At 41.4% G+C, this 27,387-nt stretch overlaps 2 protein-coding genes across 2 annotated transcripts in view; both read right to left on the bottom strand.

Annotated features, from left to right (window-relative positions):
- Positions 1 to 27,387, bottom strand: part of LOC309569236 (alpha-1-antichymotrypsin-like) — a gene marked incomplete at its 3' end in the record, with an annotated part of 122,816 nt that overhangs the window by 81,887 nt on the left and 13,542 nt on the right. The window lies entirely within an intron of this gene.
- LOC309569519 (serine protease inhibitor A6-like) lies at positions 20,036 to 25,486 on the bottom strand. Its single transcript, XM_082275385.1, has 2 exons — positions 24,820 to 25,486; positions 20,036 to 20,324 (listed from the first exon to the last, which is right to left on the bottom strand). Exons 1-2 carry the CDS (start codon positions 25,469 to 25,471, stop codon positions 20,050 to 20,052), a joined length of 927 nt encoding a protein of 308 aa, XP_082131511.1. The 5' UTR covers positions 25,472 to 25,486; the 3' UTR covers positions 20,036 to 20,049.

The following is a 27,387-nucleotide window of genomic DNA, read 5'->3' as shown; positions in this document are numbered from 1 at the left end:
ATTACAGCCCTGCTGTTAGGCAGACAAGGCCCACTATAGTTTTACCTAGCACCTATTTGTAGGGTGCTACACACAGAAGCATGTACAAACTTAATAGTTATCTGTGATGTTGTCTACATCAAAAGGATCCGTCATAGGGGACAGGCAGGTACCACTATCCTCCGAGGGGATCTGTAGATTCGGTCATCACAGGTACACATGATTTTTTGAGTGTGAGCTCAATACAACTCAACATGTTTCGCATGTGTGCTTCATCTGGAGCTTAAGTTCATCACTCTGTACTTTGCTTGTAAAAATTATAAGAAGACAGGGGGGGGGGGGTGGAACCAAAGGAGTCGGGAAGCGCATAAGATGACTCGGAATCGTAGGATACTGATTCCTGTCAACTATATGATGATTCATTCGGATCACAAATCTTATAAACCCTTAAGTATATCACATAACGGTCAATACCATTGATCAAAATACCGTAAAGACAACCCGACCAAAAAGGGAAGAGGGTGGATGAAACTTGGACGAATGATCCAGGCATTTGAAGTAAGATACTTGTATTTGCCTCAGTGGTAAAGAGTATAGAGCACCGACTCCTGTTGGTCACATTCACCCCCCCATGGATGGGTAACCACCACCAGGAGACTTCCACAGAGACATAAATACACCATATGTGCTCTAAAAAAGGTTTTTTTCCTGCTAAAAACACTGGCTCTCACATACAGGTATTTGATTTTGATATATTTCTTGTCAATCTTGAATATCCTTAATATTTTGGATTTGTTGGCATTATGTTCCTTCTAAACCCTCCTTACATTAGTTTACCTGTACATGTCTTTGAGGACAACCATCAATATGAGATTATACCTATGCACCAATACATTTTTGAGGGCACACAGGTTTAACCTGCCTTTGTTTAGACCAAATCCAGGCACTAGAACAACTCAGGAGGGCGCACACGCCCAGGTTGCTGCTTATTTGTCCCCTGTATTAGGGATTATGATGGATGTCTTAGGGTAGATCCAACTTGCTCCATCATAGGGATAGACCCCCAGCATAATTTGATAGACCCCCAGCATAATTTGCTGTGTCTGTAACACATATATCTATGTATGATACTTTCTGAATATATGTTATGTCTTCAGAGAAATCAGTGTGAATCCAATGTCCGGTATCCCCCCCCGAGGAAGACTGATTAAAGTCGAAACGCGTCGGAGGCCTTGGACGAGCATCATTGGGCTTACACTTAGAAATGTACCAACGCTGTAAAGTCTATACTGTCATGTGTTATATTTATTTATTTGTTGCTATCTATCCCTACTGTATGGGGATTTTTTAATCTATTATGTCAATAAATTTTCATAAAATTATTTTGTACAACCATTGTTTGACTCTTGTAGAATCGCTCAAAGTCCCGCCTCCTTTCTCCTTCTGGTCCTTGTGGCACAGTATGCAAGATTTTACACTACCTGAACTTTTGATTTGTTGGCATCACTGAGAGAGGAAGATAAGAATTTAACCGGTTATGGACCGCCCCACGCAGATATACTGCAGCAGGGCGGCCCTCCTGTGCCAAGTCATGTACCTGTACGTGATTTCGTGCACTGGGTCTGGGGCGAGCATGTGCGTCGCTGGCGACCCTCTCCCACTGTGGTTGGACAAATAACGATTGAAAAAAATAAATATATCCCATAGTTAGTAGACGGGATAACTTTTGCGCAAAACAATCAATATACGCTTATTGGGATTTTGTTTACTAAAAATATGTAGCAGAATACAAATTGGCCTAAAATTATGAAGAAAATGTGATTTTTTTTCCTATTTTTTTATTGGATGTGTTTTATAACAGAAAATAATAAAAAAAAAAAATAATAATATATATGTATATATATTTTTTTCTTTTTTTTCCACAATCGTCTGTCTTTTTTCGTTTCTAGCACAAAAAATAAAAATCGCAGAGGTGATCAAATACCACCAAAAGAAATCTCTATTTGTGGGAAAAAAAGGACGTCAATTTTATTTGGGTACAGCGCCGCACGACCGTGGAATTGTCAGGTAAAGTAACGCAGTGCCGTATTGCAAAAAAAAGCCTGTTCTTGAAGGGGATAAACCTTCGGGGGCTGAAGTGGTTAAAGCAGATCAATGATAAGGAGAAACATAATAAAGAGCCAGTAGACCTTTATATAATAAAAGGTCATTTCTCTCCGGTGAGTGCGGGATTATACAAGGAATGGATTGGGTTGCTTGGGTGGTAAAGAAGCAAAGATTCTTTGTATTGTTGGCCTTTTGGGTTTATTATTACACACAAATGATATTGTCACTTGAGATTATTGTCGCTGTTTAATTACAGTGGATGGTAAATTCTGTGCAGAGGATTATTGGCAGCAGTCAACCTACTATCAGTGACATTTATAATAAGAGGTGCAAGAAAACGGCCTTCAATATCACGAGGCACTCAACTCATCCTGCTTACGGACTGTTTATCTCCCTCCCTTATATGGATCTATAGGAAAAACTTTTTCCTGGTGCCTCCATGGCAGCTACCCTGTGACAAGCTCCACCTTGGCTCCTCCCTCAGGACCAGTGAAAATCATAAAAAGAAAGGGTTAGCGAACCCCCGGCATTCTTCTTTTTTTCACATACCTTATGGTCAGTGAATGTCGGTTGAGCGTCCTTACCTCAGCTTCCACCTGGGTTAGGTCTCTCCCAGGTGCAGTCACTTCTCTTGGGCAGCTAAATGCGCTAATAAGAAAGGGAGTCCCTTCTGTGGGTCTTTTGGGACAGCAGTTGTCTCTAAACTGAGAGCGTGGTATCGGCATTTTTGAACTTAGGTATCTGTTCTAACTGGTAACAGAAGAAGCAGCCATCTCCTTTTCTTCCAAACTTTCCCCCAGCACTTTTCTGTCTCTTATTGTATCTGGTTCCATTTTAACCTTCCCCCCTTTTTTATTTTTCCCTTTTCCCAAGCCCGACTTTTTCTGACCTTTTATTTAGTCCCTGTTGCTTCATATTTCCTCATTCGGTTGTGTGTCAAGTAGTGATAGACCGATATCGTTTTTTCATTGCCGATACCGATATTTTGCCCAATGCATATCGGTATCGGCCGATATGCGCCGATATTTTTGTAAATTTCTTTTTTTTTTTCATGACAGGTACTCTTGTGGAGGGATCTGGGGGTCTAAAAGACCCCAAACCCCTCCTTTGCACTTAAAAGCATTCAAAACGCCAAGATTGTCTGTTTTGAATGCTATCATTTTTTTAAATCTGGCGCCAGTACCCGGAAGTGATGTCATGACATCACTTCCGGGTTTTTGCATAGAGACCCGAATGCGGCTTTGATTGGGTCTTCAGCGGCTGTGCAGGCTGGCTGCCTGGGTCTCCCGGTGGGACGGGAGACCCGGGCGAGCCGTAGAAGGCGGCGGGAGGGTGGGGACATCCCTCCCGCTCCTTATAATGACAGCCGAGTGGCTTCTCAGCCGCACTGGTTGTCATTACAAGACAGCCGACCGTCGGCTATGGACACCGCTACTGGGGTGTTGCCTCTAGCTGCAGCCATCACTCCATTGCAGCACTTTCCCGAAATATCGGCAATATTGGTAACCTCCTGGGCCGATTCAGATATATCGGAGAAAGTGCAGATCGGCCCTCGATTTATCGGCTTTGCCGATAATAGGTCGATCTCTAGTGTCAAGCCTGGGCTCCCTAGGAGCTTTTTCTCCCTCTGCTTGGCGTCTTCCCCCTCGCTCTGCGCATGTACAGGCAGTCGGAGCTGTCCTACTGGACCAAGTGGGTCCTACCGCCGCCAGATAGCGTATACGTGGTCCGTCTGGAGGCTGTGGTGGCCATCTTATATTTGGGAAAGGTTTAGCAATTCTTAATACATTAGTTCTTGATTAATTTGAGAGAGGGCGTTTTCTTTGGCCTAGCCACTCCCTTCTTTACTATTTATTCTCTGGAAGCTTTAGTATGGCAGCCTGCTGTGGTCTGGAGAATTGTCCTAGGAGAGCTCCTAGAAGTACCAAGGCTCTGTCTACGGTATTGTCAGGGAAGAAGTCCCAGAAGTACTGGTAGAAATGGCAATGCCCAATATGGTCACGCTAATTACACAACGGCGCATTGGTGTACGCAATGCATGCTAATTGCCAGTATTCACTGGCCTATATAAAGACATCAGTGGCTATGAGAAATTGCTTGATTATCTTCAGCTTTTATCCTGTGTTCCTGTGCCTTTGTGTTCATTACCAGTTACCAACCTGGCTTACCCCTGACCTGCTCTGGCTTATCTCCTGGCTCTATACCCAGCTTGCTTCTCAGACCTGCTCCATGTGACAACACTGAAGAAATGACACTTTGCTACAATGTTAAGTAGTGAGTGTACAGCTTGTATAACAGTGTAAATGTGCTGTCCCCTCAAAATAACTCAACACACAGCCATTATTGTCTAAACTGTTTGCAATAAAAGTGAGTACACCCCTAAATTTCCAAGTTGGGCCCAAAGCGTCAATATTTTGTGTGGTCACCATTATTTTCCAGCACTGCCTTAACCCTTTTGAGTATGGAGTTTACCAGAGCTTCACAGGTTGCCACTGGAGTCCTCTTCCATTCCTCCATGACAACATCAGGGAGCTGGTGAATGTTAGAGACTTTGCGATCCTCCATCTTCCGTTTAAGGATGCTCCACAGAGGATCAATAGGGTTTAGGTCTGGAGACATGCTTGGCCAGTCTATCACCTTTACCCTCAGCTTCTTTAGCAAGGCAGTGGTCATCTTGGAGATGTGTTTGGGGGTCGTTATCAAGTTGGAAAACTGCCCTGTGGCCCAGACTCCGAATTGGGAGGGTGTTGGCACCAAACTGTGCAAGTGCCAATCACACTTTTTCCTGGATAGAACTACCCACCTGCTGTTCATGGAATCCTTCGCCATATTGTGTCATACTCCTGGCAAGAGGCCCGCTCTCAACATCCCCAGTCATAGTATTTAGAAATAAAGGAATGTCCATATATAAAATCTATTTTTCCACACTTTACTGTAACTTCACAGCACTTTTCCCAAAAAGGATCTTGCTCTGCTAAGTTCCCCCACCCCTTTGGTAAAAGGGAACAAAGAGTTCTGGTGAGTTTTCGTTGGTGGGGAGTGGTGACACAGAGGAGGAACACCAGTGGACTAGAGGCACACTGTAGTGTGGAACACTTTTCTAATATACATCTGATGATAAAGGCTGATAAAGTTGCATGCGCTGAGTACTTTGAAATTTGAATTAAGTGAAACACTAATTTATGCAATTGTGGCACTGGACACGTTTGCTTGAAAAAAATGAAGCACTGGACACCTAAGTTGTAGTAATGTATTTATTGCTAGCACTGCCTATGAGATACTGAGCACTGTATTATACAATAAGCTTTTTTTTATTTTTTTTATTTATTAAAGCATTATTTTTATGGCAAAAACTGCATGATATAAGTGATTTAGCGCTATATATATATATATTATATATATATATATATATATATATTTATATATATATGAGAAACTTATGGGTGTTTAATACAACAGCTGATAGAAAATTAAATAGGAAACCAAAGGTATATAACATTTACTATAACAAGTAGTGAAGATATTTCCTCTACATTCTCCCACACCACGACCTGCACAGGAGGAGATCCACCCCTCAGGGCTCTGCTTAGTCTGTAGACCTACAAGAAGTATATTTGTTTCAATAGTCTTTCCATTCCAGGGCCTCTAAACACGTAAAAGATAGTCAGGAAATCAGATGCCTAATTTTTGCCCCTTGAAAGCCTGAAGGTGCTCCTTAGATGTTGGGCCCCTCAAAGTGGCAAGGCTGCAAAAAAGTCTCAGCTGATAAAAAAAAGGAAAGGGAAGTACACAGACCTTGTGCATTGAAAAGCAACAAACAACACCACCAGCATCAGTGGTGTAGTGGAAGATTTTTCCCTATCAGACAAGAGAAATCCTCTGACTGGGAAGATCTATCAAACCACTGACACTGACATCCACTCCAAACTGTGTATTAATGTATATAGACACCCCTTTTCATCTTCCACATGTGAGTGTATTTGCATATGTTGTTTGTATTAATAAAAGGTTTCACTGTACTAGATCTATGCCCTTCATTTTCCTTTCCTTTTATTTTATTTTTTTGTTTTTATCAGTTATACCTCCTCCAGATGGTGAGATGGAAGCTTCAAGACTCCTTGGCAGTTTGATCTATTTACTGGAACTATAGAGACAGTCTTCAGCTTCATGTCTGTGCACAGACTTTGCAGATTGTTTTTGCAGTTTTTGGATGTCACAGTTTTTTTTATTGCAGATTTATAGTTTGTTTTTTGCAAAAGAGTCTCACATATGTGGTATCCCCGTACTTAGGAGAAAAAGCAGAATGTGTTTTGACGTGTAATTCTGAGTATGTCCATGCTGTGTGTAAAAAATAACATAATAATTAACTGCTGTGTGTAAAATAAAAACAATTAAATTTTTTTTGATTTTCTAAAAAATGTGATGCTTAAAAATACTCACCCCACCTCTTATTAAATACATTGGAAGGTCTACTTTGTAAAATGGGGTTATTTTGTGGGAGTTTCTCCTGTTCTGGCACGTCAGGGCCTCAAGAAATGTTATAGCTAGTCAGTAAATCTGATGCATTATTCATGCCCCTTGAAAGCCTGAAGGTGCTCCTCGGATTTTGGGCACCTCTATGCATGTATGCAGTGAAAAAGTCTCACATGTGGTATCTTAATAGAGAGGAGTATTGTTTTGGGGTTTCATTGTAAGTATACTTGTGCTCTGTGTGAGAAATGTATTGTTAAACCCAATTGCCAACTTTGTGAAATAAAATCATTTTTTTTTTTTACTATCCTCATTTTCCAAAAAACTGTGGTAAAAAATTAAAACTTTAAAATAAAACTCGTCATGCTTCTCACTTAATACCTTGGACTGTCGACTTTCCAAAAATGGGTTATTTGGGTGGTATTTGTACTGTTCAGGCATTTTCAGGCTTCAAGAAATGAAATAGGCTATCAGTACATCAGGATTGATCAATTTTCAAATATATATACCATAGTTTGTAAACTCTATAACTTTCCTACAGACTAAATAATATACACTGATTTATTTTTTTTACCAAAGAAATGGAGCAGAATACATTTTGGTCAAAATTTATGAAGCAAGATTATTTATTTGCAAAGTTTATAACAGAAACTAAGAACAACTTTTTTTTTCAGAATGATTGGTCTTTATATAACAAAAAATAAAAACATAGTGGTAATTAACTACTTGACCTCCAGAAGATTTACCCTCTTCATGACCAGGCCATTTTTGCTATATGGCACTGCGTTACTTTAACTGACAATTGCATGGTCATGCAACACTGTACCCAAATAAAATTTACATTTTTTTCCCCACAAATAGAGCTTTCTTTTGGTGGTATTTAATCACTTCTGCATGTTTTTTTTTATCTATAAAACAATATTATTATTATTTATTATTATATTATTATTATACAGGATTTATATAGCGCCAACAGTTTGCACAGCGCTGTACAATGTGGGGGAAGACAATACAGTTACAATACAATTCAAAATAGGAGGGAAAAAATCAAAAAAATGTAAAAAATAAATGTAGACCAATATGTAGTTGCTACACGTTTTTGGTAAAATAAATTCCCAATAAGCGTGATTTACATGAAAGTTATAGTGTCTACAAACTGTGGTATATATTTATGGAATTTTTATTTGTTTATTTTTTATACTAGTAATGGCAGTGATCAGTGACAGGATGAGGTTCCTGTTCTACCAATTTTGTATACATTACCTAAAATTCATAAGAACCCCTCCACACCACCAGGGAGACCTATAGTGGCGGGTAGGGGTTCTTTATGTGCACCTTTAGCAGTTTTTTGGTTAAAATTATCTCCCCATTAGTGGCGAAAGATAGATCTCATTTAAGGGACACCAATGATTTTCTAAATAAATTAAGTGGTGTGACATTACCTCAACATTTTGTTTTGGTTACATGGGATGTAGCAAGCTTATACACATCCATCGAAACATGAGCTGGGTGTGTGTGCTGCTGAGAAGTTTTTATGCACTTGCGGATTGTATAGCCAGGCACAGATGCATTTTTTTTTTTTTTATTGCATTGCTTAAGATTATTCTTGAAACAACTTTTTTATGTTTGATAATGAGTTCTACTTGCAATTGATGGGTGCAGCGATGGGTTCGCGTGTCTCCCCCCCCCCCCCCCCCCATATGCAAATACATATATGGACATGGTTGAGAATTCCTAACACCTAACAATTCAAACACCCTACAGTGGGTACGGAAAGTATTCAGACCCCCTTAAATTTTTCACTCTTTGTTATATTGCAGCCATTTGCTAAAATCATTTAAGTTCATTCTTCTTCCTCATGAATGTACACATAGCACCCCATACTGACAGAAAAACACAGAATTGTTGACATTGTTGCAGATTTATTAAAAAAGAAAAACTGAAATATCACATGGTCCTAAGTATTCAGACCCTTTGCTGTGACATTCATATATTTAACTCAGGTGCTTTCCATTTCTTCTGATCATCCTTGAGATGGTTCTACGCCTTCATTTGAGTCCAGCTGTGTTTGATTATACTGATTGGACTTGATTAGGAAAGCCACACACCTGTCTATATAAGACCTTCCAGATCACAATGCATGTCAGAGCAAATGAGAATCATGAGGTCAAAGGAACTGCCTGAAGAGCTCAGAGACAGAATTGTGGCAAGGCAGGGATCTGGCCAAGGTTACAAAAAGATTTCTGCTGCACTTAAGGTTCATAAGAGCACAGTGGCCTCCATAATCCTCAAATGGAAGACGTTTGGGACGACCAGAACCCTTCCTAGAGCTGGCCGTCTGGCCAAACTGAGCTATCGGGGGAGAAGAGCCTTGGTGAGAGAGGTAAAGAAGAACCCAAAGATCACTGTGGCTGAGCTCCAGAGATGCAGTCAGGAGATGGGAGAAAGTTGTAGAAAGTCAACCATCACTGCAGCCCTCCACCAGTCGGGGCTTTATGGCAGAGTGGCCCGACGGAAGCCTCTCCTCAGTGTAAGACACATAAAAGCACGCATGGAGTTTGCTAAAAAACACCTGAAGGACTCCAAGATGGTGAGAAATAAGATTCTCTGGTCTGATGAGACCAAAATAGAACTTTTTGGCCTTAATTCTAAGCGGTATGTGTGGAGAAAACCAGGCACTGCTCATCACCTGTCCAATACAGTCCCAACAGTGAAGCATGGTGGTGGCAGCATCATGCTGTGGGGGTGTTTTTCAGCTGCAGGGACAGGACGACTGGTTGCAATCGAGGGAAAGATGAATGCGGCCAAGTACAGGGATATCCTGGACAAAAACCTTCTCCAGAGTGCTCTGGACCTCAGACTGGGCCGAAGGTTTACCTTCCAACAAGACAATGACCCTAAGCACACAGCTAAAATAACGAAGGAGTGGCTTCACAACAACTCCGTGACTGTTCTTGAATGGCCCAGCCAGAGCCCTGACTTAAACCCAATTGAGCATCTCTGGAGAGACCTAAAAATGGCTGTCCACCAACGTTTACCATCCAACCTGACAGAACTGGAGAGGATCTGCAAGGAGGAATGACAGAGGATCCCCAAATCCAGGTGTGAAAGACTTGTTGCATCTTTCCCAAAAAGACTCCTGGCTGTATTAGATCAAAAGGGGGCTTCTACTAAATACTGAGCAAAGGGTCTGAATACTTAGGACCATGTGATATTTCAGTTTTTCTTTTTTAATAAATCCTCAACAATTCTGTGTTTTTCTGTCAGTATGGGGTGCTATGTGTACATTCATGAGGAAGAAGAATGAACCTAAATGATTTTAGCAAATGGCTGCATTATAACAAAGAGTGAAAAATTTAAGGGGGTCTGAATACTTTCCGTACCCACTGTATGTTTTTACAATGGGGGGTGATGGGGTATAGATTTATTGATGATGTATTTGCTATATGAGGGGGAAACATGGAGACCTTAAAGAGTTTTGATTCATATTTTAATATAATACCATGATTACAGTTTAATATGCATTGTAGTGAGGAATATATCCCCTTTCTGGATGTTAGGAATTACAGGAAAAATGATGGAATAGGGACAGATCTCTATGTGAAACCAACAGATAGTAATCAATTATTATTATACTCAAGCTGTCATCCACCAACGATGTTAAGATCAGTGACCCGCAGTCAGATGATACGTGTGAATCGCAAAGTGAGTGAAACATCGGTAAGACAGGAGTGACTATTAGAGATGCAAATTAGACTTGCAGACAGAGGTTATCCGATACAACAGTTAACCCATGAGAGATTGAGAGTTCAGAGTCTGGAAATGGACAGGAGAGTGAATAAACAGGACAGGCTGAATAGGAGAATTCCTTTTGTTTCACAATATCATTCCCATTCAGCACAGATTTATTCAGTGATTAAAAGGCACTGGAGGATCCTCAGAGAGGCTTTTCCTGATATTGAGGAGTTTAAAGCCCCTCCTTTATCATCTTATAGGAGGGGTAGAACTATTAGGGACAAGATTATTAAATCTGAATTTCAGAGTGAGAAAGTGAATGGAGTACCAACATTTTTAGGTCCAAAAAGAAATTGTTCTTTCCCCTTCTTGTCCTGTGTTCAGTGCTCTATTATGACCAAGGGCACTTAATTTGCACTTCTCCATACAGGGAAAACTATTGACATTAAAGGATTTTACACGTCAGAGTAGATATGTGATTTATATCCTTAAATGTGGGGGAGACCACTCAAAAAATTAAGGACAGGATATCTCAACATAAATACTCTATTCCTTCCCCACAGTCTGAATTCCCCACAGTCTGAATTGATCACATACCATGACTGAAGAGATGGGGAAATAGGGAGTTAAAATTACAACAGAGGGAAGTTAAATGGATTTCACAACTTCATACTATTTATCCTAGAGGTTTGAATAAGGATTATGATTTACATCCCTTTTTTAAATATTTGTTTAATTTTGTAAATATTTTGTTTCTTTTTTTTTCAGATGTGTATATGGATAACCAGTAACACTGTTAAATTGTGTATCTCCTGAATATTAGCTGTATAATTAAGGCTAGTACACACTATAAGAAAATCGGGCGAATATTTTCGTCCAAAGAATTTTCGAAAGGTTTTCGTATACACAACTTTCCACAGCCGATTCTGAATTTTCGTACTAAAATTCTCAAAGGGACAAACTCTAAAATGTTTTTGGTATGGAAAAAAATTAACGATTTTCGTTTAATGTGTACCGTTTTCGTACGATATTTGTACAAGAAAAATCGGAAAAGAAAGACTGCGCATGATCAGAAACAATAAACAACAAAAAAAAAAAAGCCTTTGTCGTAGGAGAATTTTCGTACGAATGTTCGTTCATTGGTTCCGACTTGCTGTGAAGCAACGAAGAAAATCGGACGATCGTTTGCCCGATTTTCTTATAGTGTGTACCCCACTTTAGTCTCTATTTTACATTTAGTGAAGATTATCCGGGTGATGCTAATTTCCAGTTGATGAGAGAAGTTGCTATATAATGATTGTGATAAGAACCTGATTTTTGCGCTTGCTATACCTGATGAAGGATCTTAATAGATTTGATTTTTGTGATTTTGATGTCTCCGTTATGAGTTTTGTACTCTCTTAATAAACATACAAGGTGCTGCAGATGGGATCCTCTTTGTTTTTCTATATACTGGAGTCTGGGTGATCTCCACTGCCTGCTCTGCACTCGAAGAATACATACAGTTACATACTGGGTGTGTGCAGACCTGACCTGTTTGTGCATTTTGATATATATATATATATATATATATATATATATATATATATATATATATACACAGCAGCTAGCACAAAAATGTGAATATATAACCTCCAAGTAAATATGTAAAAAGATGTGCAGCACTAATATTGGTAAAAGATATATGCAATAAAATATAATAACTGTGAACAAAGCCAAGGTGGCAGCTAAAATAGAATCAAAAGTTCACAATAGTCCCCAATCCAGAAAGTGGGATAATTTCTCCATGGTATGTGCAGAGCGCTACCAGAATTCAAAAAAGGATGTCACAGTGACTGCTGGTACAGCTCCAGTTAAAAGGCAAATGCTTGCAATGTGCTCCCTGGCACCTATCAAATACACTCACCAGAAGCCATATATTACTAAGCCTTGCATCCAATCCAACAGGAAGCTGATACACTGGTAAGTGAGGGCACTCATACAGTCGCTGTGCACTGGATAAGCTGCATAAAAAGCTCACCAAATGGAGCCAGAAAGTGCTTATATGGTGTAGTATTTATTTAAAAAATGTAAAAAAAAAATATTTTAAAAGTACATGTACATAAATATCATAGGCCATAAACCCACATAGAAGGACTGCCGTTTCTATTGACGAAGTACGGCGGCCAAGACGCCAATGTGCAGGCCCCTCCCGACGCGTTTTGTGTACAAACACGTGTTCACAGGGGTCCGCCTATCCAAGTATGACAGGGCTGAAAATCAAAAAAGGGCCTAGGCAGGAAGGCAGTTTAAAACAAAAGTTGCGCTAGGATAGGGCGTATATAGATTTATACATATGGTAATGAAGAAATTATTCAATCACTGAAGTCCAGCTGCTAGCACATATATGAGGGAATAACAACGTAAAAATTAGCAATGATAAAGAAAAGTGCAGCGCTAATGTTGAAAGTCCATCAATCAGATCAAAGAGGCAAGTGCGAGAGCTGTCTAGGTGAGAGTCCAGAGAAAGCCGCCACCAACACCAAACACACTTCTTACCCTAAGAGGTGGACTCCCCTCATGGAAGGTCAAACAAGCATGGCAATATCCTTAGTAGTTGGGACACAGCGACCATTCAATCCCCAAGGATCCTCAGTATATTAGACAGTATCCTCTTCAATCGTATACAGAACTCATATTACCCATAAATGTAAAGAGGGACACATCATAGGGTAGTTTGTTCAAAATAAAATAGATTTATTCCGGATAGTTCAACTCACATTTAAAAAAGCTTGAAAACAGCATAATTCTCATGGAAACTGATTGTTTCCAACCCAAAGGATGGCTGCCACTTCCAGGTGCGCGATGACGTCTCACGTCTAACCTCCTCCCTACACGTTTCATCAGCGATGACGTAGTCGGGCGTGGTTAGTGTGCGGCATCGCGCCATATATCAGGAAGTGTAACAGACGGCTGGATATTACGTTAATTGTGTTCCACCAAGGGAGGTTCTCAGTCCTCCCATACCACAGCACTCCCTAATAGATCTTGCGGTCCATTGCCAGGAAGCGGAACCAACAGGCCAAAAATATATAAATAGCAGTAATGGGCGACAGCCACTAGGTATATAAAAAATGGATACAACTACTACTGTTTAATATGCCTCCAAGTGGTTAAAGCCTTCCTCCCAAAATGTCCCCCAAAATGTCCTAAATATCACTAAAATTTTAGGGAAATTATATCTTTAATTTTTGCTCATCTCTACTTTTCAGAAGAAGGATTTTTTTTTTTTTTGTAAAAGTATCACTTACAGTATTTTGGCAAATCTCCACCATAGTGCCCAGGGCCTAAAAGGAAAGTATAGCTTATTTTCAGCAGGAAACATTTTTTTGTTAAATATTTAGCAGAAAATATTTTGTTACCTTTTTAAAATAGTGTTTCTTGTATGTTGTGTTAATATTTTGAGAGTCATTTTTCAAAGATCTGACACACCGGCTGGAGAACATACAGCTTTTATTTATTGAATTTTATTTAATACACACCGGAAAATATTCAATTGGTGTAAGATGTGGTGTTCTTCCAAGGACAGTCTTGCTTATTTCTTGGTAGGATTCATGACAGTGGCCATGAAAAGAATGCTGTTGGTTTTGTGCTCACAGATTATGGAAATAAATGGACGGTTAATTTTTATCTCATCGAATGGCGGTTTTCGAACCATTACCAATGCGGTGGCTGCGGCAGCCACTGTCCCTTTTTCATCCACATCTAGGACAGCCTTGTGTATGGCCTAAAATATAAGAATATACAAAATAGCATCAGCAAATAGAACCCGCACAGCTGTAGTTATGTAGGATTATTGGCTTTGGGGTAATTGGAAAATAATTGCATGTAAAGGTTGCGTCCACAAGGTAAGGAAGGGAACCAGAGGGGTTGTAGATGGAGCATGATACAGCAATACAACCAGCTTGATGCATTTCACACTTCAGCGTCCAATCATATGACCGAAAGACTGTAACCATATGGCCTTATGATTAAGCTCTGTAGCATGAAATGGCTCAAGGTAGCTTAATTGCTGTATTGTGCTCCATCTAATAAACGTCTTGGTTTTCTTCATTACATGGTAGACTTGACTTATCATGCAACTGATGTGGGCAACTATTAGGGAATTCCTATTTGCCATTTGGCTCAGACATCTGCACAGATGTGTGTGCATATCTCTGCTCAAGTCTCTGCACGTGCAGCAATGGCTAGAGGCACCTATACACGTGCTTCACAGTGTGCTTGCAGATGTGTGTGTATAGCCAGAGTCAGTATTGGCACCAAATGGCCTAATTAAGTAATGCTCTAAGGCCTCTTTCCCACGGGTGCACCGCCCTACGGAGTCCGTTCTGCTCAGCGGGGGATCGATCCACCAAACCTGTGGATGACAGCTCCGTCTCCACTCTGTGTGCAGAGGCGGAGCTGTCAGATCCCCGCTGTAATCTATGGGGAGATCAGATGAGAACGGACCGCCTGTCCGTTCTCATCTGATCCCATCCGATACGATCCTTCAGACGGATGGAAAATAGGGTTTCCATCCATCTGGATTTCACGGACAGGATCGGATTGGAGAGCAGCGGGTGTCAGCGGTGACATGTCACCGCTGACATCCGCTGCCCCATAGGGATGCATGGAGCATCCAATCAGGTCCGCCTTAAAAACTGACAGGCAGATCGGATCAGATCGCCCGTGTGAAAGGGGACTAACTCAATGTCATTGCTGACTGCTCTTCAGTGTGTTTCTTGCTCCCTGACTTGTCTTCTGCAGCAGGTTTCCTTTAATCGACCCGGCTTCCTCATGACCTGATTTTGGATCCTGCTCTGTACTATTGTTCAACCAGTTTATGACCTCGGCTTCATCCCTGCCCTTGATCCAGGCTCTGATTTGATACTTCACTCCCTGCTCGTTGCTACCCTTAGCTTGATCTGTGACTTTGCTTCAGCCTCCAATTCTGCTCCATTGCCAAGATTCAAAACACCCCCTGCTGAGTAAGACCTATAGCTCCACAAACAGCAAAGCTAATGCACAATGATGTTTCCACAATCTGTGGATTAGTCTTCTAAGGCAAGGTTTTCCATGCTGAGAGAGGGTTAAATTATGTTCCACTTTAGAACTAGGCACACACAAGTGGGCTCGCTCCCAGTTCTGAGACCATGTTGTCAATGATAGCTGCTGGTCTACACCAATAATCAGGAATCAGTCAGTCTAGTTCCTGATTATGTTCACTCATGACAGCCAATCATGGTGATCACACTGTAGCTGCCACTGTAGCTTACATTGTGTAAAAAAAAAAAAAAAAAATATATATATATATATATATATATATATATATAGTTCATTTGTCTGTGCCAATTAAAAACATGAGCAGTGTATTTTTTAAAGAATGTACCAAATAAAAGCCATATATGTTCTTAAAATGTTAAAAATAAATTAGGTATGCAAATTGTTCATAGAGTTAACGAATAGATGACTAACCCATACTAATGATGCCAAATTTGGTCTGGGCATCGTTACTCAGTGACCTCAAGTTAACCCTCTTCCCCACAATCCTCCTCTTTTTCACTCTGGATTCTCAAATTCTTGGACTTCCAGATTTCTTGATGTAACATGCTTTTAGTGGTCTCCTATGGCAGAACTACTAGCTGTCTAGTTATAGGATGGAAGGTCAGAAGTATGTAGAGTACAGACTCATGATGGGCCTCACTGTTTGTCCTAAGTTCTATTCCCAAGTGGGTGCAAGCAGCCAGGCATATGGTAGCTTTGCAGTCTCTGTACACAAGACCCAGGCAACAAGTATCTTTTGTAGATGTATTTCTTAAAGAAATTGAGTAGGGTACGTGGTGAGCCTTGGAATACTCCAAACTTAGTGCAAAACATAATGGAGGACACTCTCTGACTACGACTGTCTCTTCAGGGTGAAACCCCTCTTGAGGCTAGTGATTAATGAACTACAGCTCAGGGGACTCCGAAGCAAGAGCAAACCTGATCAGCAGTCTCTCCAAGAGTTATCCAGGACAGTCCCTAGGATGTCTTTTTGTCTTGTACTCACAGTGCCTTGCATACTTGAATGCTTTCCTTCAGCACCACACAGCATCTGTACTGTGAGCCTCCAGATCAGATCCTCTGTGGACTTCCTTCAAACGGCTTCCTGCAACTTTAGACATGGATCCCTTAGCTCTCCCACAGTTGGGACCCTGATGGCCTTCTCCAGATTTCAGCTAAGTGACCCAGAGGTTCACAACCCTCAGGCTGGGTTTTCTCCACCAGGACAAGGACCCTGCTGTTATAGGCTGTGGGAATATGCAAGTTGAGGGTCTGCATCTTCCATCCTACTAAACTCTGGAACTTACCAGAAACCTGGGGGAAGCAGTTGAACCTGCAACCAGCAGAACCCAGAACAGCCAAAAACAATCAAACTTCAATTGGCTACAGAGGAGCCAAAAACTAAAGTTGCCTCAAAACTACTATAAACCTAACTAGGAGGGTGACAACATGTTTAGGGGCCATATATGACCAAAATAATACCAAGAAAAAGAATGGACTCTTACCTTTTGAACTTTTAGGTTACTATCTTGAGTGATTCTACGGAAGTCAGAATCTTTGGTGAAGGCAGTTCTGATGCCAAATGCTTGAAACAAAACATTCTTTAGGTCCATAGATGAACTGATAGAAAATTTAGGCACAGAGAGTTCAATGAACCTACCAAGGGAAAAAATAGTCATTGTGAAGCCTATATTATTTATTTCAGGTTCTTATATAGCGCTGTCAATTTACGTAGCGCTTTACATATACATTGCACATTCACATAGTCCCTGCCCTCAAGGAGCTTACAATCTAAGGTCCCTAACTCACATTCATACATACATAGTAGGGCCAATTTTATACAGGATCCAATTAACCTACCAGCATGTCTTTGGAGTGTGGGAGGAAACCGGAGTACCTGGTGGAAACCCACGTAGGCACAGGGAGAACATGTAAACTCCAGGTAGTGTCGTGGTTGGGATTCAAACCAGCGACCCTCTTGCTGCTAGGTGAAAGTGCTAACCACTACACCACTGTGCCGCCCTATGCACCAATACTAATCGAGACACCAGCCAACATGATAAAGAGGGGCAAGCCCAACCACAAAGTCAAATTTACATTTGAGACACATTTATAGAAACTACTGAACTTGGCAAAAGATTTGTGAAGCCACCCATGCATGAAAGGTACCTGAAATTGGACAGTGGCCTGAAGAAATGGGAAACCTCGGGTGAAATGCTCCTTTGCCCAAAGTTAGTCACGAACCTTTAGCTTTACCAATATCCATGTAGTGAGAAGTATGTAAATCGAATGGATTGTTTAAGAAGATCTTCATACTACACTGTTGATAAATCTACTGTTATCCACTTGTATTACAACAATCTAATTTCACAATCGCCTTTAGGTTTAAATATGAACTTCAAGTACTCCCTCTCTTTCCCCATCCTTTGCCACCCCCTACCAAAAAATGACAGAAATACTTCCTTAATCACCGTATCTGAAATATTCTACCTTCTGTTTTGCAGGAGGATCCTTCTTCGGGTGTCTACATCACTGCCTGGCTGTCAACTTTTCCTGTTTAAGGGCGGACAGGAGGTTAGTACCATTATCGCCCACCACCATTCCTGGCTCCAGCTGGCATGGTGTGAACCACCTCTGGGACTTCCCCTGCAGAACTGCAAGAATCTCTGCTCTGGTGCGACTCCTGTCCCCTGGACAGACCAGCTGAAGCACTGCATGGCACATTTTAGCCTGACTCATTGAATAGCCCCTCAAATGCTTAGAGGGTACTGGGGTTCATAAGACAATGCATGAAGGAGGAGGGGGTGGAGCTGACAAATCTCGCATCACCACCAGCTGTATGGAGCGTGCTGTGAACTAAATATATTGTACCTGACCATTCTTGCTGGACCACGTGTCAGCAGTAATGTGGACCTTTTGACTGACTGCCTTGCCCAACAATGCTACAACATTGCCTTCCATGTGAGGGTACAGAGCTGGAATCGCCTTACGTGGAAATAAATAGCGACTGCGACTGCCATTGTGATATAGCACATTCTGCAAATTCACAGAAGGGAGCAGAATCCACCTGATGGAAAGACAGGAGTTGTAAGGCCAGCAGCTTTGACAAGCTTGAATTTAGACGCTGGGCATGTGGGTGGCAGTGTCTGTATTTATTTTATTTTTTTGCTGCACCAGATGGGGTAACAAAATTTGCCTGCTATATTTTGGTGGTGTGCTACTGGCAGATGTGCTGCAAGGACCTGTGACATGCTTCGTTATGCCATCACCCTTGTCAGTGAAGGCTGCTGAGAGGTCATGAGGTATAGCGGGGGGGGACCAGAAAGGTGAGGAGTGAGGAGGAGCAGAATTGTATCCCTTTTATGTGGCTTTCAGGTGTTCTTGCTAACAGGCTGAGTGGCAGGAGCTTAAATACCTTGCCAAGCATGTGGTACCCAAATGTCTGGTGTTTGTGCCACGTTTGATCTGCTTGAGGCAAAATTTGCAAATTGTAACAGTGCGATCGGCTGCACATGTGCTAAAAAAAGGCCCACACAGCTGAGCTGTGGAACATGGTCCGGGAGCTCCACAACGCGATGGAATAGGGTGGCTGATCACTACTCTGCCATGATGGCTGCCTTGTTGGGGTTGTGCCTCACCCTCACTTTTCTCCTCTGCTCTATCCGGCACCCAAGTCACTTCAGTGACCTCATCATCCCCTCCATCCTCATTATCACTAGAGACAATTTGGCAATACTCTGCCGCTGGGGGAACAAATTGGACTGCCGTACCTTGACGCACTACAATACAATGCAGTATCACTGCCCTGACACTCTACACTGACGCACCGCAATATACTGCAGTAAACCTGCCCGGACACAACAAACTGATATGGTAACTGAAACTGGGTAAAAATGAACGGGCGCACTACACTCACGCTGCACTACCACTAAATTCACACTAAACTGATACTTTACACTCACAAAAGAATCACAAAAGCACACTATAGCACACTAACTCGCTAGTAGCACTGAACAGATCCCTTTTCTATCTCTCTCCACACCAATATCCCACTGCAAATGGCTGCTATGGGAGAATATTTTTATATGGTGGGGTGGGACTGAGTGCAATAAGCCATGATTGGAGAGAGTCGTGACAGTGTCCAATCATGGCTATGACAGTGTTATATTCCCCCGATTGGGCAAAGCTCTTATTGCTTCAGCCAATCAGGTCTTCCGACGCCTTGACAATTCAGATGTTCGCTGAACGAACGAACAGCCAATGCTTGGCCCAATCTCACGCTTGGGCCGAATCGTTTACCCAACACTACTACCTACCCTTGGGCTACATAGCAATTCAAACCCTTTATGCCTTGCCCCACTTTCTGCTTGCTCTTATCCCACCTTCTGCTTGCTCTTATCCCACCTTCTGCTTGCCTTTTTCCTGCCTGCTCTTGATTTACTAGTCAACATTACAATGTTTCTAGAGGTGGTCTTGGGCTTTCTTCCTCACATAAACTAAACTAAGTATATACCAGTTTCTATCATCCAATGGAGAAGGCAAACCCATTGCAGGTCTAATTTCAATTCCCAGCTGACATATACAGTAACAAGTCAGAACAAAGATACACGTTGTACGTTCATATAATTATGGATTTATGTTTGAATAAATGGGTGAACTAAAGGGTGTTTATTAAAATTTGCTTGCAGTTTTCTTCTCTTACATTTTTGTAAATGATGTCCTCCATCGCTGTATGGTCTCGGCAGACAATCCTTGCTCTACCTCATGGATTTTGTTGGGCTCGGCCATGGCGATAATCATGGATGCGTTATCCTTGTATGGAAGCTCCACCACTGTACAAGGAAGATCTGTGTCATGGTAAGTGTTGTAGATACCCGTGCGATGCATCATTCGAACGTCCACCTTTGTGTTCTCATCAACAAAGAACTTTGCAGCTCTAGTATTAACTGGATGAAAGGTATCCTTCCATTCTCCTAAAAAAAAAAAAAAAAAAAAAAACATATAAAATATAAATTAAAAAAATGAAATCTCTAAAAAATAAGCAATAGAGATGAGCCGAACACCCCCAAACAGGGGGAAAGTTCCGCCTCAAACTGCAAACTCCATTAAAGTCTAACAGGAGAAATCAAACTTTCCCATTTTGAAGGCTTATATGCAAGTAATTGGCCATAAAAAGGTTATGGGGGCCCGGGTACTGCCATGGGGGACATGTTTCTTTAAATTTCTTTAAATATAATGCCTGGGGGGTTCCCTTAGTTTGCTTGTAAAGTGGTGCATCTGTACTCTGTACAGAACCTGCTGCAGCAATGATGACATTTCTAAGGAAAGAAAAAAAAAAAAACGAGTCAAATCGTATTTAAATTGACTCGTGGTGGCAACTGCCGGCAGCCGGCTATTTAAAAATTTTTTTTTTAAAAGAATTGGCGTACGCTCCCCCCCCCCCCCCAATCCATACTAAGCCTTTTGGGTGGAGCCCCACGCAAATTTTTTTTTAAAAAAACGGCGTTGGTCCCCCCAAAATCCATACCAAACCCTTATCTGAGCATTTAGCCTAGCAGGCAAGGAAAGGGGGGGGGGGGCGGTCGAGCGCTCCCCCGAACCATACTAAGCCACATGTCCTCAACATCGGGGGGTGGGTGGGTGCTTTGGGGCACCCAAAGCACCTTGTCCCTATGTTGATGGGGACAAGGGTTTCTTCCCCACAACCCTGGGCTGTGATTGTGGGGGTTTGCAGGTGGGGGTCTTATCAGAATTTGGAAGCCTCCTTTAACAAGCGGTGCTTCTCTATGTGAATGAGTTTAGGGGACATTATACCCCTACCGATTCACAAAAAAAAAGTGTCAAAAAGAAATAAAAACAATAGATAGGTTTTTGGTCATTCCTTTATTAAAAAAAGAATGTCTCCTGATGTAGATCTGACACCCGCCGCCACCGCTGGACCCGAAAAAACAAAACAAAAATTGATACGTCAATGAAAGCTGACTGCTTACTGCAGGCTCTGCCGTTTTCCAGCTCTTATATAGGTAAAGGGTGGAGCCACCTGGCGACATCACCTGGTGGTCCCATCCCCCTGTGATATCACCGACCCAGCATGCAATGCTCCGCCCCTTACATTGTTTTTTTTTTTTGTATTTTTTTTAATAAAGGAATTGTCAAAAACCTGTCTACTGTTTTTATTTATTTTTTACACTTTTTTGGTGAATGGGTAGGGGGACATTGTACCCCATACTCCTTCACATGGGAGGCAGGATTTGGGAGCTTCCAGATACCGATAATCCCACTGGCCGCAGACCCCCACAACCACAGCCCAGGGTTGTTGGGAAGAGGCCCTTTGTCCTCATAAACATGGCGACAAGGTGCGTTTTTGGTTGTAACATGACAAAATGTAGAAAATTGAAGGGGTATGAATACTTTTTGAAGGCACTCTATAACATAATGCTCCAGTAAACTTGATAAGTCTCAGTCTAAGCAACATGACATTTTTAAATGTGTTGAAATTTTGCTAATTCTCACTTAGAGACGGGGGGGGGGGGGGGTAGGGTCGCGAGCAGAGAGCTAGGGGTTGAGCACGCTCCCGCCCCCAGTCGGCAGCGGGGAAGCCGATGCACAGGTTAGGTGGCTCTGATTGCTGCCTGACAGCCGCGATCGCTCCCCGCTGAGAGAGAAGAACGGTTGGCTATTCTAAACACAGCTGATCGCTCTTCTCCCTGGAATGATCACAGAGCACCTGTGATCCTTCTATATAGGAACACAGGTCTCTATGATCATTTCACAAGCCACGCCCCCCCCACAGTTAGAATCACTCCCCTAGGCTCACATTTAACCCCTTGATCACTGCTTAATGTTAACCCCTTCCCTGCCAGTGTCATTATTACAGTAACAGTGCATATTTTTATACATTACTATACCGGTACCGGTCTCCCCAAAAGTGTCAAAAATGTCAGTTAGGGGTCCGATCTGTCCGCCGCAATGTCACAGTCCCACTAAAACTTTCAGATTGCCGCCATTACTAGTAAAAAATAAAACAATAAAAATTACATAAATCTTTCCCGTAGTTAGTAAACGCCATAACTTTTGTGCAAACCAATCAAAATACGCTTATTGTGATTTTTGTTTACCAAAAGTATGTAGCAGAAAACAAATTGGCCTAAAATGTTAAAAAAAATTGGGATTTTTACATTTTTTTGGGGAACGTTATATAGCAGAATGTGAAAAATATTGTTTTTTTTTTTTTCAAAATTGTCGCTCTTTTTTTGTTTATAGCGCAAAAAATAAAAAGCGCAGAGGTGATCAAATACCACCAAAAGAAAGCTCTGTTTGTGGAAAAAAAGGACGTCAATTTTATTTAGGCACAGAGTCGCACGACCGCGCAATTGTCTGTTAAAATAACGTAGTGCCAAATCGCAAAATATGGCCTGGGCAGGAAGGGGGCAATGCAAAGCTTTGACAAAAAAAACCTGGAAGCTGATTGGTTTCTATGCAGTGCTGCACCAGATTTTGTACTCTCCAGTTTTAGTAAATCAACCTCATGGAATGTTGGGTCTGTGCAATAGCAAATTAAAGTTAAGGACTGAAGAATTCAGTAATAATGCCTTAAATTTCTTTGTTTAACCACTTGCCGACCACTCACTGAGCTGCTACTGCGGCAAAGTGGCCTACGCCACCAGACTCTCCTCTATCTCGTTCCCGCTGTATTCAGTCACAGTGGGAGTCGGGCCAGGGGAGGAGAGGCGGTGATCACCGCCGCTCTTCCCCGATCGTCGGGGATCGAGTGAGGAAATCCGGCCGCTTGTGTAAACAAAGCAGGCGGATCTATTCTGTGACAGGCAGGGTCATATTGCAGGATTCAGCATAGCTGAACCTGCGATCTGTGTCTGCGTCACACAATCCCCTCCCCCCACACACGTCAGTAAGCATGAGGCATACATTTAACCCCTTGATCACCAATAAAGTTAACCCCTTCCCTGCCAGTGTTATTATAACAGTAACAGTGCATATGTATAGCACTGATTAATGTAGTAATGTCACTGGTACCCCCAAAAGTGTAAAAAATGTTAGTCAGGGGTCTGATCTGTCCGCCGCAATGTCGCATTCCCGCTAAAAATCGCAGATCGCCACCATTACTAGTAAAAAAAAAATAAACTCCTCCTCCCCGCCCCTTCTTTTGCCTTTCTCTATTGTCGTCTCTCTTCTTGTTTGTCCTACTTTCTCACTTTTCCTTCCTTTTTTGTCTTTGTCTCGTACTGTTGTTTTCCTTCCCGGCTTGGTACTCTCTGGTCCAGCCTTTGTTTGCTCATTGGAACGTAATGAACCTTTTCCTTATGATGACCTTCCTACATTGTGACATAATAAGGGACTTTAGGTCCCCTCCTGTGCTCTTCTGCTTGTTGATGTTCATTATTTGGTCCGTGTTGTTTCCCGGTTGGCGCACGTACTATGTTTGTAACATGTTCTGCCAATATCTATTTCTCTGCGTTCCAGTTTTTTCTTTACTCATTGTACACATGTATCGTGTATTTGATGTATGTTAATGCCTTTATTTTCAAAATAAAAACTTTTGTACAAGAAAAAATAAACAATAAAAATGACAGAAATCTTTCCCGTAGTTAGTAAACGCGATAACTTTAGCACAAACCAATCAAAATACGCTTATTGTGATTTTTTTTTTACCAAAAATATGTAGCAGAAAACAAATTGGCCTAAAATGTTAAAAAATTTTGATTTTTAAATTTTTTTTTGGGGAATGTTATATAGCAGAATGTAAAAAATATTGTTTTTTTTTTTCAAAATTGTCCCTCTTTTTTTCAAAAATTAAAAATCGCAGAGGTGATCAAATACCACCAAAAGAAAGCTCTGTTTGTGGGGAAAAAAGGACATAAATTTAATTTGGATACAGTGTCGCACGACCGTGCAATTGTCCATTAAAGTAACGCAGTGCCGAATCGCAAAATATAGCCTGGTCAGGAATGGGGTAAAATCTTCCGGTCTTAAAGTGGTTAAAAATAGGCTCATTGAGAATTTTTTTGTCAAAGACATGTAGCTAAATACATTTTGGCCTAAATATATGACAAAAATTGAATATATTGGATATTTTTTAACTGTCAAAGTAGAAAATGTCAATTTTTTCGCAAACTTTTCGCACATTTTTTATTAATATCGCAAAAAATGAAAATCGCAGAGGTGATCAAATACCACTAAAAGAAAGCTCTGTTTGTGGGAAAAAAAAGGACGTAAATTTCGTTTGGGTACGGCGTTGCATGACTGCGCAATTGTCAGTTAAATTCGCGCAGTGCCAAGTTGCAAAAAGTGGCCTGGACGTAAAGCAGGAAAATCCTCCGGTGGTAAAGGGGTTAACATATCAGACAGCTAAAGAAATTTTACATAATTCTTCAAGAATTATACAAAGAAATCAAGGATGACTCGTGAACTGGTACTGTAAATTATTTGCTGCCTCTGTTCTCTTCTTACCCTTAAACAGAACATAGTTGATCAGGATCATCTTAGTATCTTCAGGAATTTCTTGGATAAGTTCCTTTATTTTACCTCCAGTTTTATTTTTCACATATCTATTTATTTTTTCTAGGTTTTCAACTTCTTTTTCATCACTAAAATCCTCTTCCATAATTTCGGCATGGTAGTAACGCCATACATCGTCTTTAAAGCTCTTGAGCAAGGTCAGGTTCTGATTTACAAAGATGGTGTTGCCGATGTTGACCTGAAGGCTGCTCTTCGGCTCATTCAACACTTGGAGAAGAGTGGAAAAAGCCTGGTGGACCTCTATTTCCTTGCAATGTGTGCTGTTCAGGCTCAAACCTTCCCAGATTTCCTGGTGGGTCTTTGACCAAGCCCCCAGCAACAACATGGAAAAAGCAGAAGAAATGCTGAAAGGCGAAAAAACAACATTTTTGGGTGGGGCATTCTTGTCCTGAGATGACACGGAGGTCAGATGCTTGAAGAAATTTATAGCAAATTCAGTATTTCCTTTTACAGTTTCCCATAAGGCCTGGTCTTTCTTTATCTCTTTTTCAACCTTGGCTTCTTCATAGGACTTTTCAGATTTGTGTTTATCTGAAGTACTTATGACCGGGATGAGCAAAAGCAAAATTAGGAGGAACTTCATGTCTTCTCAATATGGACGCTCACCTACTGATAATGATAATGAGATAGTTAGGCCTTTGTTTTTGGCACCTAATCCTTCTCTGAGACTTGAAGCATGCTCTATAGATTTATATATAGCAACATGGAGGCATTAAAGGATAACCAAACCTAAGAACAAAAAAGTAATATAATACAGCCTACCAGTCCTTAGATGTAATGGCTGCATTACAAACATTTTTGTTGCACGTACAGAAAATACCAGTTGACCTTATCAAAATGAGTGCCTTTGTGACTTGGCCTAGGTTCACACTGAATGCGGGTTTGAAATCCGGGGAGTTCAGCTGAACTCCCCCGATTTCAAACCGGCATTTCTGTCTGACTTCGGGGGTGATTTGAGAGATATCTGTGTGGCATCATTCTATTCCCAGATGGTGTATGATGTGCAAGTGAGGAGCGGACACTGCAGTACTTTTGGCTGTGTAGTTTTTTGAAGGCTTTACCGATTTTGTTGGCGCTCACTTTGGCCGTTTTCTTGGTCGGTTGGCTTGCTGGAGAATTTATAATTTATAGTTCTTCTCAGCTCTTCAGATCCGGGCCCCTGGGAGGGTGTTTTCCCTATCCCTTATGAGCCCGTTGACCATCTGGTGGACTGATTTCCCTTTTTTTTTCAGAGGGAGATTTTCTCCCCTCTTTTTCTTCCTTTGATACGGTCGGTACTAAGGTGATCTCACCTGTTATCATGTTTGGCAGTCTATAGTTTGACCAGTATTAATGTAGGCCAGTGTTTCTCAACTCCAGGCCTCAGGGCACACTAACAGGCCAGGTTTGCAAGAAATCTGAAATACATCCCAGGTGATATAATTTGCTGCTCAGTGATTGCAGTATTCTAGTCTGCATCTCCCCAAGGTAATACTTAAAATCTGGCCTGTTAGTGTGCCCTGAGGACCGGAGTTGAGAAACACTGATGTAGGCTATGATACGTTGCAAATCTGTCTGATGTATATGTAGTGGCTGGATCCTGAAGAAGCTACCTTAGCGAAACGCGTTGATCCATCAACAGATCATACTTTCTGTATTCAGGCCTTGTGGACTTATCATGCATATATATCATCAATTTTGATTATATCTATTTTATTGGATTTTTTTTGTACAAAATAAAAATGTTTAAGATTTTACATTCTATGTGGATATATATTTTTTAATGTTGAATAGGCACAATTAAAGTCCCCACTGTCCAGGTATGGTAGTTCTATTTCCCCACTTTCCCTTCTCCTTTTCCCATGTGCTTCCCCACTACCACACCTGGATCATATCTTCCTTTCCAGACATCTGTGTAGGTTCATGCACAGATGTCTATTGAAATCGCCCCCTGAAGTCGCCAAAAGTAGGGCAGGAACTACTTTTGGGAATCGGTGCGGCGCCGCAATGTTGGCGTTGCACCGATTCGGACAGTGCTGTTGCTGGCACTAGGCTCTGATTTGGCATGCGATTTGACATGTCAAATCGACCCGATGTGAATAGGGGCATCGTGTGAGTTGAACTGGCAATGAAAAACAGTCCTGTCTTTCTTCTGTAATCTACTAATCTCCCCATCCCCCCATATATTGGAGATGAAGAGAAAAACCATGTTCGAAAACCACCCTTGGTGACAAAAATGGTTACCTCTATAGTGACAGTATCATGTGGGGCGTTGTCAACCTAGGACAGGAAATGTATTATTTGCATGATTACTATACAATGCAAAAAAGAAAAAAAAATGAAAAATAAAACAAAAGCAGCTGTACTATAACAAGGTATTTCATGAGGGATCTGGAGACACTTTAGTTAGAGATAATTGAACACATTGCCACAAATAGTTTTCCACTTAATCCTAATGTGTATCTATAACCGGAAAAGGTGAGGTGACCATACTACTGCTTAGACCACTGTAGGTGGGCA

Source organism: Pelophylax lessonae (genome assembly GCF_965119305.1).
Source record: "Pelophylax lessonae genome assembly, chromosome: 13".
NCBI lineage: Eukaryota > Metazoa > Chordata > Amphibia > Anura > Ranidae > Pelophylax > Pelophylax lessonae.
This window is presented reverse-complemented; position numbering and strand designations above follow the sequence as displayed.